The sequence below is a fragment of the Xyrauchen texanus genome, chromosome 23, assembly GCF_025860055.1.
Source record: "Xyrauchen texanus isolate HMW12.3.18 chromosome 23, RBS_HiC_50CHRs, whole genome shotgun sequence".
Taxonomy (NCBI): Eukaryota; Metazoa; Chordata; class Actinopteri; order Cypriniformes; family Catostomidae; genus Xyrauchen; species Xyrauchen texanus.
The window spans coordinates 4334482-4356594 of NC_068298.1; the positions used below are offsets into that span (position 1 = coordinate 4334482).

Consider the following 22113-nt stretch of genomic DNA (forward strand, 5'->3'; position numbering starts at 1 on the left):
GCATCATTGTGACAACTTACCCCATATATTGTGACAATATGCCCTGCTGTTGTTTAATAGCTTTAATTATGTATTTTTTAGCCAAGACTTTATGGTATGTGCCTATACAGATATTATATAATGGAGTGGTGGTGTCATGGGCTAAAGCACATAACTGGTAACAGAAGGTTGCTGGTTCGATCCCCAGAGGCACCACCATTGTGTTCCCTTGAGCAAGTCACTTAACTCCAGGTTGCTCTGGGGGGATTGTCCCTGTAATAAGTGCCCTGTGAGTCGCTTTGGATAATAGCATCTGCCAAATGCATAAATATAAATATAATATTTATACTTAGTTTTACAAATGTGCTCAAGGGAATCAGAAATGTACAATTGTGGATGATAAAAGTGAATGAACTATTTTGAGACTTGTTTTGAGGTTTTAGTATCACTTTCAATCACATATTGACAGAACATCGATTATTTCAAATCAGAGGATCTCAGGCCACTTGTTTTTAAAAATGAATCCACTGTAATGTGTTTTTTTATGCAGTTTTACATGTTTCCTGCAGTACTGTTTTTAATAGCAACTAGAGGCTGGTGGGTTTTACTAGTTAAGTAAATGTGTGGCTCCTTATGACGTGTGGCCATTCACTGTGGTTGATTACTGCCTATTCACTCGTTTGAGTTCATAAAAGTAAAGGTGGGACGTGGCATCGGTCTCATAGCACATACATTCAAGAAAGATTTTTTTCAGAGGTAACCACAGTTCCTCTTGTGGTGTGTTGCTATGGTAAGACTTCCCTTTGAAACAGGAAATGACAGAGCACTGTGAAAGAGGGGTGACAGGCAGTGTAGCTGTTGAGGGAAGAAGGTTTTTGAGAAGTTCTTGGCGTGTGCACGGTCAGCCCAACACCAATGTTGCCATGTCCAAGAAAATGAAAGCTCTGGCAGTGCCAGCGGGTCATATGGTGAGTCTAGTTTGGTCGTCCTATTGGTTCTTCTCCAATTCAGAGCTGGAACTTTAAAGATTATTGTTGAAGTGATGTGGATTTTTCAAAGGTTGATTCTTACTGTATATTATCCTTATATTCAATCCTGAATATGTGGTTACATCTTTGCTTTATAAGTCGATTTATCAAACGAACTGTTTCAGTAGCACAATAAACCAAAGATATGTGTGAATATATGCGGTCTAGCCTCTAGAAGGTACATTCTGGTTGGCATTGCTACGAGAGAAAATTCGAAATTTCGATTGTGAGGAATGAGCAAATGGTTTGCTCCATGGAAACTCTGATGTTTTGCTATTGTTGTTGTACATTGTACAACATTTAACTATTCTTGTGTCATATCCACTGTCTGCGAGAGAGTCTGTACATCTGTACATATACTGTAGAATAGACTCTGTGTGTGTGTGTGTGTGTGTGTGTGTGTGTGTGTGTGTGTGTGTGTGTGTGTGTGTGTGACCAAAAAAAGCACCATTTTAAGTAGGCTATCATAAAGAGTGGTCCACATGACTCAAACCCTACAGAGTGTAACAGTCTGGTGCCGGAAGAAAAAACCCTTTGTTCTGAGATTTTTTCAAATTTTCTCCAATTTTGGAATGCCCAATTCCCACTACTTTTAGTAGGTCCTCGTGGTGGCGCGGTTACTCACCTCAATCCGTTTGGCGGAGAACAACTCTCAGTTGCCTCCACTTCTGAGACCATCAATCTGCGCATCTTATCACGTGACTCGTTGTGCATGACACCGCGGAGACTCACAGCATGTGGAGGCTCATGCTACTCTCCACAATCCACACACAACTTACCACACGCCCCATTGAGAGTGAGAACCAGTAATTGCGACCACGAGGAGGTTACCCCATGTGACTCTACCCTCCCTAGCAACTGGGCCAATTTGGTTGCTTAGTAGACCTGGTTGGAGGTCAAACTCGAGACTCCAGTGGTGGTAGTCAGCATCAATACTCGCTGAGATACCCAGGCTACCTCATTTTCTGAGAGTTGGTTTTTAACGATAATTTATAAACCTATAAAGACAGACTTGCCGTGAGCTCCAAGGTTGTTATTCAGTGGTAAATTGTTCTGCTAAAGCCTCCAGTATGTGCTATTTTAACCACACACAAAAACAAATTGTGTAATGGCTGAATATCTGATGAAGAACTACACTACACGTGATCCATCGATCAGAAAATCCCAACAAACAAACCACGGTGAAAGAGCTCTGCAGCGACCACCCATTTTCATTTCCATTTCCATTTCAATGTCCATGTACATGGGACGTCTGTGGCTCAGTTGGTAGATTGGGATGGCTGCTAATCATAGGGTTGGTGGTTCGATTCCCGGCCCTCATGACTCCACATGCTGAAGTGTCCATGGGCAAGACACTGAACCCCAAGTTGCTCTCAATGGCAGGCTAGTGCCTTGCATGGCAGCTCTGCAGTCCCAATGGGTGATTGGGACACAGTGTAAAGCACTTTGGTAACCTCTAAGGTTAAAAAAAGGTGATATATAAGTGCAGACCATTTACCATGATGCATTGTGAATAATGCAATTGACTCTGACTTGCTACAGTCTCAAACTACTTGTATTTGAATATTTTGCAATTCCACCACATTGTGATGTCACACTGTTGTTGACATTTGCATCTGACTGCCACCACAAACACATCAACACCTACTTTACCTTATCGCCTCCATAGCCCCACCCAGTAACGGTGAATTGTGAGATGGCATGTAGAGAGCAGGACAGTGAAGAGCAGAGAGCGAGTCAGAAAAGTGAGCATTTACTGTCAAGTCTTAAAGGAGATGCAGCACCAAAACAGCGTTTCTGACAGAGGCTGAGAATGAGGGTGGAAGATGATCATGTTGAATATATACATGATGTGTTTTTCTAATATTAGAATTGAACCTCAAGGATCTTAAATAATAAAATAATGTGTCTGGTGGCCTGGCAGGCAGACCAAAGTAGGGGGTGGGGTCAGGCGGCCTGAGAGGAGGGTCCAGGAAGGGGGTGTGGTCCGGCAGCCTGGGAGGTTGCTCAAGATAGGGGGTGTTGTCAGGTGGCCTGAGAAGCGGGTCCAGGAAGGGGGCGGGGTCCGGTGGCCTGGGAGGTGTCTCAAGATTGGGGGTGGGGTCCGGTGGCCTGGGAAGAGGATCCAGGTAGGCAGTGGGTCTGGCCTGGGAGAAGGCTTGATGAAGGGTGTGGTGTTCAGCAGCTTGGGAGGAGGGTCCGGTAGGGGGTGGGTCTAGCAGCCATGGAGGAGGATTGAGGACAGGGATGAGGTCAGGCAGGGCAGCAGCCACTGAGCAGGGGTCAGGCAGGGGGGCAGACAGACACGAATGCACAAGGGAATGAGAAAACACAAACCCAAATGCATTCACACAGCACGAGGCAAAACACAAGTGCCTGGATTCAGCCACAGAGTAAGTAAATCAACAAATCGAAGTGGATGACTTCAGACACAAGACATAAAAGTGACATAGAACACATACATGTCAGGGCTCTGCCACAAAGGGGAAAAAACCCAAAACCAAAAAACGGCAGAACCTTGACAATCTGACTAATTACAACAGTGCAGATTACTTCTGAAATGTAATCTGGTACTGATTACAAATTACACTATTTAGACTGTAATCAGTAATGGATTACATTTCAAAAGAAGGCTAATATACTCTGAACTGTTGGTTACAGTTCTTGCCCTCATTAAATGTACCTTTTGTCGTTATGTCCGATTTTCAAGTACTTTTTTGCTTCAAAATGGTTTTGTAATGTTGTGATTCATCTCGAAGCTGCATGATTGGTTTGGTTCATGGCTTAGACCTCGCTTATGTAGACTTTCATGAAATCCCTACTGCAAAAATACATTTGAAAACACTTCCAGAAACAACATGGCTAAAAAAGTGGGCGGATGCTGTTGTGCTCTTTTACAAGTCTTCTGAAGCTACGATCGCTTTGTGAGAGAAAATGACTGAAAGTCACAAAGCTGTCAACCATAATTCACTTTAAACTCTCCCCTCTTCTAAATGTAGCACACAAGTCACACGGACCATCTTTATGTTACTTGTGTGTTTTGACATTTTGGGAAATCACTTTGAATTGTCACTGGGTGGAAAAGTGTTTTGGGTAAACCATTTCTTTAATGCATGACAGTTTGAGCAAATATGAAAATATTATTTAGCAATTAGGTTTCCTCTGTTACCATGGAGATGAGAATTCTTCTCAAGCATGCATGCGTTCCTGATGCCTGGACTGCCAAGCAAATTGTCAGCTAAGAGTGTACCGCACATGTTGTTTCACATATGACATGACAGTTCAGGATAAACTAAGTCACATCTTTTAATGAAGTTTAAGTGTCAAACAAATCTATTTCCTGTGCAGGTATTTTCTTCTGGCTGTACAACAAAACAAAAAACATGCAGCTGTTAAGATTTGATTTCCTGCCATTTATTTCCCTGCTTGATTCACAAGTATGATATTTAAAGCCTCCACTGATTTCATGCTAGACTGATTCTGTTTGTTTCCTTTTGCAGACCCAAGCGGTCTCTGAAGGGGGTAAGTGTAATGCCTTTACAGAGTAAATACTTTTAATTAGACCAGTGTTTCTCAGCTGGTTTTGCATCGGGACCAGGGCCGGCACTATGATTTGATCTTTGGGGGGCATTTTTATATTTAGGGTGGGAAAGGGTCTTTTCATCAGAGCAGGAAGGGGGAGTCAGATATTTCAAGAGTGCCCTCTTAGACCCCCAATGTTCTGGACATTGTGCAGTTTGGCCAATGGTTTTTCAGGATGGGGCATGTCATGCCACCTGTCCCTGTTGGCATCTGTCTAATTTGGTTAGCATCTATCCAATGAATGCACAGCGTTGACATGAGCAACAAAAGAGAGATGAAGTGTATTCTTCTCCCTTTTAAAAAGTTGAAAAGCCTATTTATTTTCCTACCTCCTAAAACTACAGAATTATACTGTGGCAGGGCGGAGGGCGGGGCTGGGTCATGATCCTACACACCCGGTCCCGTATTAGGCTAATTAAGCCATGTCCGTCAACGATCTCTCTCTCTCCCGCTCGATCCTCTGCGGTCGACCCTTATCCCTCACGGTGGCTTAATTTGCCTAATACGACCCGGCCCCGCCCTTCACCCTGCCACATATACTATTAGTTGCTGTATATTATTTGCATGCATCCTTGCTTTTCGTCACCCAATCAGAACTGAGTTGCTACGCACCAGCTGAGAACCACAGATTTAGTCTTTGCTTGCTGATGCATTCAATGTACAAGTGTCAATAGGAACTTACTGCAATCATTAAACTTTATTTCTTAAAAAATGATTTGTGTACAGAACTTAACTTGAAGTTGTCCAGCAGTGTAAGCAGCTCCAGTCTGTCGGAGAGCCAGTCGGGTGGATCTCAGAGTCCCGACGGTCCTGCCAGCAGGGTGGTCAGCTGGGCGGTGTATTTTGAACACCTGCTAGAAGACCACGTTGGTGTGCGCTACTTTACCGTAAGATTCTGCGCACCTTGTACGATGTTTCAGTTCTTATTTTAGTACAAGCATTTTCATATGGGTCGGTCAATGCCTTACAAACATTTTTTGCACACCGTCCAGATGACAACAGAGATGTAAATTAGATTTATAAATAAAACGTTTTTTAGGATGTCCTTCCTTACGATGATGGGCACAGACAAAGAGGCAGCAAGAGTCCAAAATGAACAAAATCCCATATGTAGTTTATAGTTCAACCAAAATCCCAATAATAATCATTAGTAGGAAAAGATTTAGTTCATAACGTGAGACTGTTACCTATAAACAAGCCTGAAAACACACCAGGGACTCTAATTTAAAAATTAAGAAGACTTGGCTCCATTACAATGCTCTACATTTAAGTGTTATCCACATTAAGCTTTTATAGCCAATATGTATAGCACCATATGAAGGGTTTTGTACATGTACACCGTTGGCCAAACGTTTAGAATAATGTACAGATTTTGCTCTTATGGAAAGAAATTGGTACTTTTATTCACCAAAGTGGCATTCAACTGATCACAATGTAAAGTCAGGACATTAATAACATGAAAAATTACTATTACAATTTGAAAAATAATGTTCAGAACTTCTTAAACTACTTCAAAGTGTCAAAAATCCTCCATGTGCAACAATGACAGCTTTGCAGATCCTTGTTATTCTAGCGGTCAGTTTGTCCAGATACTCAGGTGACCTTTCACCCCACACTTCCTGTAGCACTTGTCATAGATGTGTCTGTCTTGTCGGGCACTTCTCACGCATCTTACAGTCTAACTGATCCCACAAAAGCTCAATGGGGTTAAGATCCATAACACTCTTTTCCAATTATCTGTTGTCCAATGTCTGTGTTTCTTTGCCCACTCGAACCTTTTCTTTTTGTTTTTCTGTTACAAAAGTGTCTTTTTCTTTGCAATTCTTCCCATAAGACCTCCTGAGTCTTCTCTTTACTGTTGTACATGAAACTGGTGTTGAGCGGGTAGAATTCAATGAAGCTGTCAGCGGAGGACATGTGAGGCGTCTATTTCTCAAACTAGAGACTCTGATGTACTTATCCTCTTGTTTAGTTGCACATCTGGTCTTCCACATCTCTTTCTGTCCTTGTTAGAGACAGTTGTGCTTTGTGTTTGAAGACTGTAGTGACACCTTTGTATGAAATCTTCAGTTTTTTGCCAATTTTAAGCATTGTATCGCCTTCATTCATCAAAACAATGATTGACTGATGAGTTTCTAGAGAAAGCTGTTTATTTTTTGCCATTTTTGACCTAATATTGACCTTAAGACATGCCAGTCTATTGCACACTGTGGCGACTCAAAAACAAACACAAACACAATGTTAAGATTCATTTAATGAACCAAATAGCTTTCAACTGTGTTTAATTTAGTGGCAAGTGATTTTCTAGCACCAAATTAGCAATTTATGATGATTACTCAAGGATAAGGTGATGAAGTGGTGGCTGTTGGAAATGGGGCCTGTCTAGATTTGATCACAAATGACTTTTTTCAAATAGTGATGGTGCTGTTTTTTTACATCAGTAATGTCCTGAATATACTTTGGGATCAGTTGAATGCTACTTTGGTGAATTAAAGTACCAATTTCCTTCCGAAACATCAAAATCTGTACATTATTCCAAACTTTTGGCCACCAGTGTATATATTTCACCAGATGAAAATAAGAAAAAGGTTTATTATTATTCATAAAATATGAATTGAGAGACACAATGGATGTGCTGATGTATAGTCACAATTTACTTCTGCGTCCCCTCGCTTCCATTTAAAAATGTATTGTCTAATCAAAATAACATGCATTTCATATAGACAAGTCTCTCAGCCTGAAAACTAAATCTGCATTATGGGTTGCTGAAACTAGCTGGTTTTGTTTGTGCATGTAGCTAGTCATTTCACAAACGTTTCTGATCATGCTGATAAGAAAGCAGGGGCATTCAGCTGAGAACAAATCATTTACATGTCACTCTTCTGTAAATTGCATGTGTGAGGCACTGAAGTGTTTTTCTTTTCTCTTTCTGTTGGTCCGGCTGCAAACACAAACTCTCTTAGGAGTTTCTTAAATCAGAGGTGAGCGCTGAGAATATCCTTTTCTACGAAGCCTGTGAAAAATTCAAGAAAATCCCACCAACTAAACAGGATGAGGTAGGCATGAGGTGTCTATACAGTGCGGTCCAGAAGTCTGAGATAACATTGAGAATTAGCAATCTAAATCTCATTTAAATCTAGAGATAAACAATGGTTTAGACTTTTCAAAAATTGTAATCAAAGAAGCATTGAAGTTAAAGGATTGATCCCTGTTCTAAGTTTATGTTGCCATTCTGTTGCAACATTCTGTGTAGTCATGGAAACTAATTCTTTTGGCTCTGGTTGTGCTTCGATAAATATGACAAATTCCTCTTTGAGTTAGCCGGCCTGACTTTGTTATAATTAGGCTACAACTACAATAGTCACTCGACGTTGTGTCGATGTAGTGACACAAGGTGTCGAACTTGGGAGCCCCAATCACCTCTGATATTTGAGAAAAGGCCAGTGATAATTGGCGGAATTTGCATGCCACTCCGCCCGACATACGGGTATAAAAGGAGACGACTTGCATCCACACATTCAGATTGGTTCTTCAGAGCCAATCAGTTTGAGAGCTATTCCACTGACGTTACTATTACCTCGCACAGATAAGTGCAGAGAACACCCCTGGGTGCTTCGGCAACCACATTAAAAGAGTTTACTTTCTCTAAAAGAGTAAGCACTGGCGGAAAGCGTCTTTTTAAAGATGCTTTTCTGTTTATGTGCAGTTCTTGGGTCCGGTCGCTATCTTTCTTCCTCTGACGGCCACGATCGCTGTCTCATGTGTATGGGCCGTAGTCACGCTGAGACAGCGTTTGTGGATGGTTGCGAGAACATGACCATGGCAACGTTGTGATCGTGGCTTTCTTTCTTTCATAGAGGGAAAGATACTCCAGCCGCTCCCTGCCCTAGTCCTTCTGCTTACATGCACAAGGTCGCAGTGGCTAGCGATGGGGGTGATTTGGGAGCTTCAATGATAGCATTTCCGCCGGATGAATCCCCACAGACCTCCCGATCCCCAGCACACTCGTTTCCACTGGTCCAGTTCATGGATGAGTCAGATGGCTCACCCCAGGGCAGGCTTAATGTCTCATTCAGGGATCGAGAAGAGGATGAGTTATCGATCACAGCATTGGAGAGTGGGCTTTTACAGTCTGATGTTGAGAACTTGGCCAGGCTCCCACTGTCTGGTGCGATCACCCAGTCAGAGGCCGACACGGAGCTGACGGCTATTCTTGCCCGGGCTGCCACGAGTGTCGGGCTGGAGATGAACACTTCAACCTGCCCTGAGCATTCGCGGCTGGACGATTGGTTCCTGGGCTCAGAGTGCAGCTCACATCCGTGATCTTCCCCAATTCCTTTCTTCACGGAAGTGCATGAGGAGCTCACAAATTCGGGGTGAGCACCTTTTACTGCCTGGTCCCTTTTCGTGAGTTCCTCTGCTCTCACTACACTAGATGCCAGGTGAATTGGGGTACATGGAGGTTCCTCATGTGGAGCAGAAATTGTGGTGCACCTGTGCCCACAAAACACTGCCACCTGGCGGAATCGTCTTAGGCTCCCATCCAAGGCCTGTAAGTTGACAATGTCCTTGACGGCCAAGGCCCTCCCGCAGGTCCACTAGGCAAAGGCATTGAAAGAGCTGCGCGAGGGTAGTCCTGACCCGGGATTGATGCAGGAGCTGCACTCGGCGGCCAGCCTCGCCTCTGCGGGCAACGAAGGTCATGGCGCGGGCTCTCGGGCAGGCGATGTCCACTATAGTGGTCCAGGAGTGCCACTTTTGGCTCAACCTTGCAGAGATGAGGGACGCTGACAAGGTTCGCTTTCTTGACACCCCCATCTCTCTAGGTGGCCTGCTCGGCGACACTGTCGAGAACTTTTCCCAGCAGTTCTCAGTAGTCAAGAAGCAGATGGAGGCCATTTAGCACATCTCTCCTCCAGGAAGTAAAGCACTGATTTGACTGCTCAACTCTGTGGGTCTTCACCTCAGGAAGAACACCAATTCGCAAACAGACGGCTACAGATGGCCACTTCAAGGCATAGAGATGAATGATAGTGCCTCGGTGTGATTCCTCCTACAGGCCACCAAGATCACGCACCTGTCTGCTTGTCGCCGAGGGCATCCACCTAAGGCAGCAACACCGGCTCCATAACAGCCCGAGCCGATGCCAAGAACCCCAGGAGGGCTTCGAAGCGTCCCTGAGATGGGCAACCCAGGGGTGATGATACCCACTATAATCCAGGAGGTGGTACATAGACCATGATATTTATATTGTAAGTACATCTTGAACCCTCCCCCCCCCCCCTTGGGGTTTGAGGGACTATTCGACTTATGTGGGGCATTGGGTAGGTTACGATGGGGCTGTGTGCACCTACTACCAGGCACGTGGTAGACTGCCGGCATCTGCATCGCCAATCCACGTAACACAGTTCAGCTGGTTGTGGCATTTTGTATAGGGACCCCTAGTGTCACTACATTGACACAACGTTGAGTGAGTGACAGATAGGGAATGTCTTGGTTACTGTTGTATCCTCCGTTCCCTGATGGAGGGAATGAGACGTCGTGTCCCTCCTACCACAACACTGAACTACCCGCTGAAATGGCCTGGACTGAGTGGATGAAAGCCGTCCCCTTTTATACCCGTATGTCCGGGGGAGTGGCATGCAAATTCCACTCTCAAATATTTTTTTCTCAAATATCAGAGGTGATTGAGGCTCACAAGTTTGACCCCTAGTGTCACTACATCAACACAACGTCTCGTTCCAACAGTAAACGGAGGTTACAACAGTTACCAAGACGTTATACGTTCACTACAAGTAACATTTTTGGAAAGGTTTGGAGTGTTTGTATGGATATTCCTTATGTGCTTTGATTGTTCACTGTTTGTCCTGAATCATGTGTATTGTTCAAGCAGTTGTAACAGGAAATCAAAGGCTACTGAAGTTGATAATTCTATAAATATCAATAAAACTGTTAAATATCTCCCCACAGCTCAAAAAAGAGGCCCGCTCCATCTACGACACTTTTCTGTCTGAAAGCTCTCTGCATGCGGTTAATATCGACGATACAGCCCAGATGGAAGAGAGCGCCCTGGATACGCCCACACCTGACATGTTCAATAAAGCGCAGCAACAGGTACACTTAAGGGGGCGGCTATCTGACCAAAATCATACGTCATGAAATGAGTAACGTAATATATCACTATATATCACGAGTGTTGGGTTTAGGAAGTAATTAGTAATTATAATTATAATAATTATAATTTTTTATTCAAAAAGTTGTCTGATTTATGTGCATACCCTCAAATGAAATCCTGCAGGCACTCATGCTATTGGGCATTGGATGATTGTTTAAAAACATCTAATTATTTCCTGTCAATCAAAAGGGGGTGGTAATTGTGTCTGACAATTGGTCTAGAATCACTAAATGATCGTATCGGCAGATGCGATTGCGTTCATAAACATGAATTGCGTTCATAAAGACATCTAGATGCGTTTCAGCGACAGTTGATGGGCTACGAATTATAAGGAAGAAATGTGAGGTTTTGAATGTGTAAGTCAATGGATGAGGAGGAAATGCAGATATTATTTGGTCTAAAAAGCAAACAGTTCTCTAAGTGGTAGAGGTTTTAGAAAGCAGTTTAAAAGTAGAGTAATTAGTAATCTGATTACAATTTTAGTAAAGTAATTGGCACACTACTGTAGTGGATTACTTTAAAATGTTTCGCTGGCATAACCATGTGATATTACAATGAATGGATTGACAACATAATATAGCATTTGCGGTGTTTATGCAAAACCTTGACTGAAAAAAAAAATCGTATTAAAACGCAAACTCGAATTAATCGAAGAAATCGAACGAAGACCTATGTGGCAATTTTGGGATAATTCAATTGATTTATTTAGGTCGCGAGTAGAAGCGGCCGAAATGGGCTTCCTCAGAAGGGTGGTGGGCTTCTCCCTTAGAGATAGGGTGAGGAGCTCAGTCATCTGTGAGGAGCTCGGAGTAGAAAGGAGTCAGTTGAGGTGGTTTGGGCATCTGGTAAGGATACCCCTGACCGCCTCCCGAGGGAGGTGTTTCAGGCACGTCCAGCTGGGAGGAGGCCTCGAGGAAGACCCAGGATTAGGTGGAGAGATTATATCTCCACACTGGCCTGGGAACGCCTCGGGGTCCCCCAGTCAGAGCTGGTTAATGTGGCTCGGGATAGGGAAGTTTGGGGCCCCCTGCTGGAGCAGCTGCCCCCGCGACCCGACTTCGGATAAGCGGTTGAAGATGGATGGATGGAAGTTTTTTTTAAAGGGATTTATTCCTTTGTCTTGCCACAGATCTTCAAGCTAATGAAAATGGACAGCTACACGAGGTTCGTCCGCTCTCAGCTGTACCAGAACTGCATGCTGGCATGTGTGGAGGGCCGTCCTCTACCAAACATCGGATCCCCGCAACCCAAGAGTAAAGGCTCCAAAAAGAGCGCAACGCCACCTAGTAACAGGAAGGTAACGGTTATTTGTTTCAATTTTCTTTGAGACATGAATTACTTTTAAATATTAAAAGTAGTGTAGTCTGTAATTGTGTGGGAATGTTGATGTGACACACGTGATGATGTGTCAATGAGTATTAATGTGTTCATTACTCGATAACAGAGTGTTGAGTTGAAAGTACCATCATCAGACGGTAAGAGCAACAGGAAGAAGAGGTTAGAGAAGAGAGGATCATGGGGAGGTACCAGCTGACTCAGTAATAACTTCACTCTCTGTCTTGTCTTTTGTGGTGTTTACCACTCAGCCCTGTTTTATGAAGTGAAGATGCATGACAAGTTGCCCACAGTTCTTTTCTGTTTGCATGTGTCTCATTTGTGTGTAGCCACGTGATTGTGTGTTAATAGTGTCTGCACAAATGCTGTATGAGATCTCTTAGCAGATAACATGCTTCATGAACTGATGGTAATGATACTGCAAGGTTTCTAAAGACGTTGCTGTTGTTTCTCAGCTGACGTGTCGTACCAGCGTGCGACAGTGTCTCGTAAAGAGTCCCAGATCTCCGTGAAGTCTAACAGCAGTCTGGAGTTCGTTTCTGGTTTCGGTCGAACCGAGGTATCTTCAACTAATTAAATTGTCGCAATTTCCTCATTCTAACTTACAAAACTCAGATGCTTTAATGGAAAAGCATTACTTCTATTTACATTTCTTTCATGCACAGAAGCTAAGATGAGTTTTAATCACTGTATGAATTGATATGAATGCCAGAGGAAGGTGACGGCATAAAGACGTTAGTAAACTGACCAGTCGAAATGGATATTTAATGACAGAGATTACAATTATGGCTGCGCCAATGAACTAATCCCAACCAACTCCAGATTTTTGCAACTATCGTAATCAAAGACATGTCTAATGTGCACATAAATGCAATGATGAATATGAGTGTTTGGATTAGTCTAGGCCCAGACACAATTGGACTATTTTTTGGCATTTTCGATACTGATCTTGTTGGACAATCAAAATGTTTATTTTGCAGAAAGGATTTATAACTTATGTTGGGTTCTGGTTATGACTATATTTTGTCTTGCAAATGTTTTTTGATAAAATCCTTATGATTATTCACATATGCTATCAGGGCTGGACTGGGAAGAGAAATCGGCCCGGGATGTTACATAGCAACTGGCCCAAATGTTGTTGGGGGGAGAGCGTTCGCTAACGCGGCGGCTCATTTTAGCTTATCTCGGCCGACACACCGGCCCGCTCGGTTCTCCCGATGGCCAGTCCACCCTGATCGGCGCCAAAGTGCGTCGGTCCACTGGGAAAATGCCCGGTATGCCAGATTACCAGTCCAGCACTGTATGCTATCTAAAAAACACCTGTTTTTTTTATTTATTTCACTTTCTTACACTTGTTGTGTTCCTGGTCAGAAAAGACCGGCCATTGGAATTAGTGGATTAGTCTACAAAATATAGAAATATTACATTTTTAGGAGCATCCCGATCCTTTAGATGAGCAAAGTCCTTGAACATGTGCACACACACACACACACACGTGCACACACACACACACACACACACACACACACACACACACACACACAAACAGATACACACACACACACACACACACACAAACAGATATACACACACACACAGATACACACACACGCACGCACGCGCACACACACACACACACAGATACACACACACACACACACACACACACACACACACAAACAGATACACACAGATACACACACACAGATACACACACACAGACACACACACTCACACACACACAGATACACACGCACACGCACACACACGCGCGCGCACACAAACGGACACACACACACACACACACTCACACAGATACACACACACACACACACACACGCACGCACACACACACACACAATGTGTGTTGAACGCCCATTTGTGCGACGTCTTTCCATGTACACTCTTTGAGGAATACACATTGTGTCATAAACGACACCTATTTTGTTCAGATCAAGCAGGTGGTTATTAATTTATGTCATTATTATTATGTATTTATTTCCACTGGGCCGTTATGAACTCGGTTCAAGTAATCCTTCTATCAATAATTAAATGTAAAAATATGTTCAAAAATTATAATAATTCATTTAATAATTATAATAGCAAAAAAAAAGTGAAGGGGTTCTCAACAGGGGCGGTATCGCCACCCAGGGGGCGTTCAAAGGATACCAGGGGGCACTGAGAGCATATTAGTAGAGAGGTGGGGGCATTAGATTACAAATAGGGGCGTTTATCAGTCATAAAAATCAAATCTATCGTCAAGTTCCTCTTTGCATTGAAACGTTTATCTAGATCAGTTGGTTCTCAATTATACGGGTTGGTACGCATTTGTCATCTGATTGTGAAGTCTAGCGACACATCTGAAGTATCTGGTTTAGCAGCGTCAGATGCACAGGTGGAGGCACAACCGCGGCTAATGCTCCTGTATGGCTCTGTAGATAGATACGGCTCAATGGACAGCGCAGCTCTTAAAGCCCGAGCTCTTAAATCAGTCAGAAGCATGACACGAGAACCGGAAACCATTTGAATTCGGTACAGAATTATACATCACCACCCTTGAAATTACTACAGTAACACTAACTGTTAACTGAAGTAGGGGAGCGTTCATCAAATAAAGGTTGAGAACCACTGATCTAATGCAATTTCTTGTGATATTATATGCAATATGAAAGACTTAGTGGGCCGGTCATTTTTGACCGGGAACACAAAATGTGTTAGTGTCAGTTTTCCTAGTGTTCCACTGTGTTCTGATCGAATTCATGTTTGCATTACGTTTCGTTAATGCAATTAATGCTGCCTGAAATAGAAGCTTGTTTTAGATCTTCGTCTTGATTGTCTTTCTCGTTCAGAATGGCCGCTGCAGTGTTGCCGTCTCTGATCCTGAGGTTTTGAGTTCCGGTTCCCCTACAGCAGATAGATACTGCTGCGTTTATCTGCCGGACGGTACCGCCAGTCTGGCCCCAGCCAAACCTGGTCTGACCCTAAGAGACATGCTCAGCAGCCTGTGTGAGAAGAGAGGGTTCCCTCTGAAAGACGTCGTTATCTACCTTAATGGGAAAGACAAGGTCAGCTTCTTAAACACAACAGCCTACCACGATGACAATGATTCTCATGCATCTGAAAGCACATTTGTTTTTTTGCTTAAGCAGTGACTTATCTGTGGCCAGTGTTGTGCCTCTTTGAGTTTCGTTTGTGTAAGATCTTTATCGTTTTTTGTGTTGCCCAACATTTACAGCTTTCACAACATAAAAAGAGCCATTTTCTAAACTTCTGTGGCATTTTATGCCATACTTCTTTAAACAATGTCATTTGTTCTCCCTCTTATGACGTTATTAGTTACTTTGTGTTCAGAAAAGTTATTTAACTTTCCACCATCTTTCTGACACTTTGAATTTGGCAAAAAATTTAATTAAAACTGTTTGAATTGGTTCATTACAGTGTTCTGTTCTTTGAATGTAGCTGTTGGTGTGCTGCATGCCATCATTCTTATGTATATAGGTGGTCTGGGTATCTCAGCGAGTACTGACGCTGACTACCACCCCTGGAGTCGCGAGTTTGAATCCAGGGTGTGCTGAGTGACTCAGCCAGGTCTCCTAAGCAACCAAATTGGCCCGGTTGCTAGGGAGGGTAGAGTCACATGGGGTAACCTCCTCGTGGTCGCGATTATGGGTTCTCGCTCTCAATGGGGCGTGTGGTGAATTGTGCGTGGAACGTGGAGAGTAGCATGAGCCTCCACATGCTGTGGGTCTCCGCGGTGTCATGCACAACGAGTCACGTGATAAGATGCGCCGATTGACGGTCTCAGACGCGGAGGCAACTGAGACTTGTCCTCCGCCACCCGGATTGAGGTGAGTAACCGCACCACCACGAGGACCTACTAAGTAGTGGGAATTGGGCATTCCAAATTTGGAGAAAATGTGATAAAAAAGAAAAAGAAGAAAGAGGGTTCTCAAAGGGGGTAATGATTTCTCATTGAAGCACTTTTGGAGCCAGTGTTGGATATATAAAAAAAAATATATATAATTTTTTTTTTAAAGGTCGAACGATCAGTAACCGATTAATTGGCTGATTAATTTAAAATCGATTTATATAATGTAATTTTTTATTTATTTTTTTGTCATTCTTACTGTTACGGCAACAGACATGAAGGCTACAAGAGATCAAAATAAATTAAATCCTAGATGCAGTTTATTGTGTGACTTTTAAATCTAAACAAGCCAGAAAAACACGGAGGACTCTTATTTTGAAACAACAAAGACTTTGCTTCGTTAAAATGTTCTATATTTAAGTATTTCATAAATTAAGCTTTTTATTGCCTATATTCTGTGTGTGTATATTATATATATATATATATATATATAGGGGGCCAGTGGTGGCTCAGCTCTGGGTCACTGACCGAAAGGTCGGGGTTCAAGCCCCAGCACTGCCATGACACCACTGTTGGACCCTTGAGCAAGACTCTTGACCCTATCTGCTCCAGGGGTGCTGTTTCATGGCTGACCCAGATAGGCAAATAATAATAGTTGGGATAGGCAAAAACAACTGCATTTCATTGGCTCTGTACCTGTACTCTGCACAATGACAATAAAGTTGAATCTTATCTTATATACATACATATACGAGTTTTAATGACTTCAACTTAAGTGCATGTAAACTTCTGTCTTCAACTGTATATATATATATATATACAGTATATAGATAGATAGAGAGAGATAGAGAGAGAGAGAGAGAGAGAGAGAGAGAGAGAGAGAGAGATTTTTAAATAAAACAATAAAAGATTGTGGCACTCGTGGCTGCTTTGTGTCCCCTGGGCTTTGTAAAGTACCTCTGGTGTAGGGGTTTCTTGGCACTGCTATATTTGTATTAGTTCACATGTATTATTAATACCATGTTGTAATTTGTTGTCTGCAGCCTCTTTCTCTGGATCAAGACTGTTCTGTGTTTGGAGATCAGCAGCTCACTTTGGAACTCAGAATTATGTTTGCGTGAGTTACACACACAGTTCATCGAAGGCTTTAGTCGAAGACTTGTGAAGAGATTTGTACTATTTTAAGAAGTTTACATTTATTCCAGAATTATTGAGAAATCTGTTCATCCACTCAAAGAGTCTAGAGTCATGTTAATAACTGTGTGTGTGTTTGTGTGTGTGTTTGTGTGTGTGTTTCTGTATGTGTGTGTGTTTGTTTGTGTGTGTGTTTGTGTGTGTTTGTTTGTGTGTTTGTTTGTGTGTGTGTTTGTGTGTGTTTGTTTGTGTGTTTGTTTGTGTGTGTGTTTGTGTGTGTTTGTTTGTGTGTGTGTTTGTGTGTGTGTTTCTGTATGTGTGTGTGTTTGTTTGTGTGTGTGTTTGTGTGTGTTTGTTTGTGTGTGTGTTTGTGTGTGTTTGTTTGTGTGTGTGTTTCTGTATGTGTGTGTGTTTGTTTGTGTGTGTTTGTTTGTGTGTGTGTTTGTGTGTGTTTGTTTTTTTGTGTGTGTTTGTGTGTTTGTGTTTTTGTGTGTTTGTTTGTGTGTGTGTTTGTGTGTTTGTGTGTGTGTGTGTGTGTTGGTGTGTTTGTGTGTGTGTGCGTGTGTGTTTGTGTGTGTGTTTGCGTGTGTGTTTGTGTGTGGTTGTGTGTGTGTGTTTGCGTGTGTGTTTGTGTGTGTGTGTTTGTATGTGTGTGTTGTGTGTGTGCGTGCGTGTTTGTGTGTGTGTGTGTTTGTTTGTGTGTGTGTGCGTGCGTGTTTGTGTGTTTGTGTGTGTTTGTGTTTGCGTGTGTGTTTGTGTGTGTTTGTGTGTGTGTTTGTTTGTGTGTGTGTTTTTATGTGTGTGTGTGTTTGTGTGTGTGTGTGTTTGTGTGTGCGTGCGTGTTTGTGTGTGTGTTTGTGTGTGTGTGTGTTTGTATGTGTGTGTGTGTTTGTGTGTGTTTGTGTGTGTGCGTGCGTGTTTGTGTGTGTGTGTGTGTGCGTGCGTGCGTGTTTGTATGTGTGTGTGTGTTTGTGTGTGTGTGTGTGTGCGTGTTTGTGTGTGTGTGTGTGTGCGTGTTTGTGTGTGTGTGTGCGTGTTTGTGTGTGTGTGTGTGTGTGCGTGCGTGCGTGTTTGTGTGTGTGTGTGTGTTTGTGTGTCTGTGTGTGTTTGTGTGTGTGTGTGTGTGCGTGCGTGCGTGTTTGTGTGTGTGTGTGTGTTTGTGTGTCTGTGTGTGTGCGTGTGTCTGTGTGTGTGCGTGCAGGTTGGAGATTGTGTTTTCAGGACGGACGATAGGAATCGTCGCGAAGTCGAGTAAGAATCTGGGCGATGTGATTTCTGCCGTCCTACAGAAACATCAACTGCGGCCGCAGGATGTGCTGGTTACTCATGTGTGTAAACAGGGTCAAACTCGCAAAATGGTGTTTGATGTGATACTTAAGATGGACACATTTGGTAATTAAAATGAAAAGCTGAAACTAGTTCTTGCTGCATTTTCTCATTCCAGAGTGGCTCAAACGAACCCATAAAATTGAGCACAAATGTGTTCTGTCTGGCCGGCAAAACAGTGTGCTTGGATCGAGTTAAAGGTGTGTTTATAACGGCTTCATTCATATAGTATTTCATTTTTTGTCTATGCACAATTCAATTTAGACTGAATTTGTTTGTCATGATCTTTCAAAACTTTATACTTGAAATTAGCTTTGTATGCTAATCTAATTTGTGCCACATTTTGTGAATTCTCTGCAAGAGTCCCGCAGACCATTCACTCTCTCTCCATCTTTTTCTCCCCATGTCAGTTTGTGTTTAGCTTGTTGTTCTTTAAAAGTCAATGTGAATAAAATCTCCACCTCAGGGGTCATCACAGGCTCTTAAAGACCGTTTTAAAGCTCTTTTCCTCCCTGTAGCTTTTCAGATGGAGCTCAGATGATTGGAGAGGCCCACCACATTACACCTTAAAAATAGGATTATGGGGGAGATGTCAACTGACATGACGTACAGCTCCTCTCTATCGAATGATCTCATTTCCTCACTCATCAGAGGTCTTGATGTGTGTGTGTGTGTGTGTGTGTGTGTGTGTGTGTGTGTGTGTGTTTCAGTTGCTTTGGAGACTCAAGACGCTTCACCAGCATCCAGAGCTAGTCCCAGACCCAGAAAACACCAAGAGATGGACGGTAACGCAGATGCCTCATGATGAAGATTGAATTCCCTGTTTTGGAATTAAATCTATTAAAACAAATCTAGTTATTTCACACCCTATTGAGAACTACAAAATAAACAGGCATATCTGAGCACAATGAATTTGAAACAACGTGGACTGATGGCTTCAACAGAAGCATATGTTGTCGATGAACAACCTCGGAGCTCCTGGTAGATCTGTCTTTAAAGTCGTAAGTTACCTTATGTAACTGAATCAATTCCCTTATGGAGAAAATGAATGGGATTTTTACTTCCGGAACCAGACAGGAATACTTGATTTAGATCGGTGATTCGTGGCATTTCGTATTGATTATTTCTGTACAATGGAGCGTTGTGTCTAGCGGTGCTAGTTTCATGTCTCTCGTATCACTCCTGTAGGCACGTGCAATAAAAATAATTAAACTCAAATACATTTTTCGCATCTGTTTATTCATTTGGTATTTGCATGATCGTGGAACGTCAGTCGGCCATTATTGCAAAATACACCCTGACGTATATCATTTCACCCTGTAGGGATATATTTCCTGATGCATACTGTTTCACATACTACTTTTATGGTCTCTTGTCTCTCAGGTCTTGTAGATATGCTGAATCGTGCCCAGTGCAGTCGAGCCGATGACCAGCGTGGGTTACTCACCAAAGAGCAGCTCGCACTGCCCAAGTTCCTGCAGATGCCAGCCAGTAACGGAGAGCAGACGTCCTGTGATCCCTCACAGGAAGAACTTTGTGCCCTTTGACTCCTGAGACCCTGTTCACTAAAAACTCGTATAACAGATGTCAAGCTAGAGGTGTGAAACTCTGATTAGACTCTGTATGTGTTTGTGTGCGTGATGAGATGATGCTCTTAATCTGTGGTTATAGGGACATCTGTGTACATTTTGTATATTACAACATACACAGACACTCTAAATGCTGGTTCTCAGAATAAGTCATTGTCCAAATATTCTAAACTAAAGATAATAATAATAATAATAAAAAAAGAAAAGTCGAAACATTACCTGCAAAAAAAATGTGTTGTATATATTTATTGCAATGTCAAATGTGCTCTTCAACATATTTGGTATGGGAACACTTTTTGACTTTAATTAAAAAAGGAGTTGTCGTTGGGAATCGCACAGTGTGGTGCATGAAACTCTCTTGCACTTTGTGTGGTTAAACATTCTGATATGAAATGAATCAGCAAGATCATGTTTAGTTATTAAAAGAAGTACTAGTTCACTCAAAAATGAAAAGTGTCATCATCATTTACTCACCCTCATGTTGTTTCAAACCCAAATAGCTTGCTTGCTTCTATGAAACACGATGGAACATGGTTTTTTTTTGGGGTTCTTTTTGAAGGGACTGCCAAGCTCCAAAAGGGATAACAAAAAAAGGCTCTTAAAAATGTAAGTTGTTATTCACTGAAAATTCCTGCCCTCCGCCATAGCTCTGAAATGTCATTGGTGCATTCGTGTATTTCAAATTGACACGTCACATTCAGGGCTGGACAGGTAATCTGGCATACCGGGCATTTTCCCGGTGGGCCGATGCACTTTTGTGCCAATCAGGGGCGCACTGGCCATCGGGAGAACCAAGTGGGCCGGTGGTTCGGCCGCGAAACGTGCCGAATGGGCCACGATAAGCAACAATGAGCCGCCGCGTTATGCAGAACGGACCACAAAATGGTGCCGCGATATGCAGAAAAGTACAGCGAACACCATCCAACCCCCCCATTAACATCAAACCTGATGCAGCATGTCATGGCACACCATATTTGAACATGCACAAATGAGATTTGAGAATTACAGTGTTGGGACTTTCAGCAAATAATTACTTACATTTTGGTCTATTCCTGACACAAACTTCATCATATAGCTACAGGAGCATTAGTACATCAGTCATATGGGACTACCTTTATAGTACTTTTTGTCATTTTTGAAGTTTGACACCTCCTTGTCACTGTATGCTTTCATTGCATGGAAAAGAGCAGCATGAACAGTTTGACGATGGAAGTCAAACAGGTTTGGAACAGACGGGTGAGTAAAAGATGGAGGGGCAAATTACCAAAAAAACGGAGAAATTATTAATTAAATACATAATTACATTTTTAAACTATACAATTATGTAATGAATCATTAAATCACTAAATAAATCAATAAATGTCTCTTGTATTTCATTTCAGCATTAATTTGAATAGTCTGTTTTCATTTTATCATTTTCTTTGAGTTTAGTTTTTGACCCCCTGTGCCCCTACAGGCTGGTAGTGGCATTACCGGTGCTGTTGGGAATGATGGGAGGCAGGGACATAGCTAGTGGGGTGAAAGGTGGGAATGATTCTAGGGGCCCAAAAGTCCAGGGGGCCCCAGAACAATATACAGTGAGACCATGCTACGGCCCTAATAGGAGGGGTATAGAATTGCCTTACTGCCTACACTTCTAAAGGTGTGAGCATAAAAAGAGGTGATTTTCCCCCTCTCGCTCTCTAACTCTCTTTCCGTGCATTTTTCAATCAGGCATAATCATACACATGCACACCCATATGGAGCTCCACACTCACATCTTAATATAAACCCTAAATGCATTCAATAAAATGTAATTCTGAGTTTGAACTCTCTTGTCTCTGCCTCCTTTATGTTGTGGTCTATCTATCACAAACCGTGCTGTAACTAGGGTTATGGTTATCGGCACATCATTCAATAAAGGTGGACATCACCTTTCAAAGAAGAACACCTCTTCCATGATGACCCTCCATGATGGTGGTTTACAGCATTTATTTTGGCCAATATTTCCCTTGCATTTTCAATATGGGTTAAAGTCAACATTTTGGTTGGCAACTTCATCTGCAAAGCTCTTATTATAGCAAGCTTAGCCATAGCTGTGGTGTGAAAATACGTTCC

At 42.6% G+C, this 22113-nt stretch overlaps 1 protein-coding gene across 1 annotated transcript; it reads left to right on the forward strand.

Moving 5' to 3' along the window:
• The first annotated feature begins 821 nt into the window (after positions 1-821).
• On the forward strand, positions 822-21781 carry LOC127663039 (regulator of G-protein signaling 14-like). The gene is made up of 14 exons (XM_052154436.1): positions 822-947; positions 4508-4529; positions 5316-5476; positions 7553-7645; positions 10560-10703; positions 11894-12061; positions 12209-12287; positions 12555-12658; positions 14949-15164; positions 17011-17084; positions 18303-18429; positions 18546-18627; positions 19138-19212; positions 19811-21781. Exons 1-14 carry the CDS (start codon positions 903-905, stop codon positions 19972-19974), a joined length of 1554 nt encoding a protein of 517 aa, XP_052010396.1. The 5' UTR covers positions 822-902; the 3' UTR covers positions 19975-21781.
• Positions 21782-22113: the final 332 nt, after the last annotated feature.

Coding starts and splice junctions, on each gene's coding strand:
- LOC127663039 (XM_052154436.1), top strand. CDS start 903: ATGTCCAAGAAAATGAAAGCTCTGGCAGTGCCAGCGGGTCATATG. Junction 4,530..5,315: donor CCAAGCGGTCTCTGAAGGGG/GTAAGTGTAATG, acceptor ATTTGTGTACAG/AACTTAACTTGAAGTTGTCC. Junction 5,477..7,552: donor TTGGTGTGCGCTACTTTACC/GTAAGATTCTGC, acceptor AAACTCTCTTAG/GAGTTTCTTAAATCAGAGGT.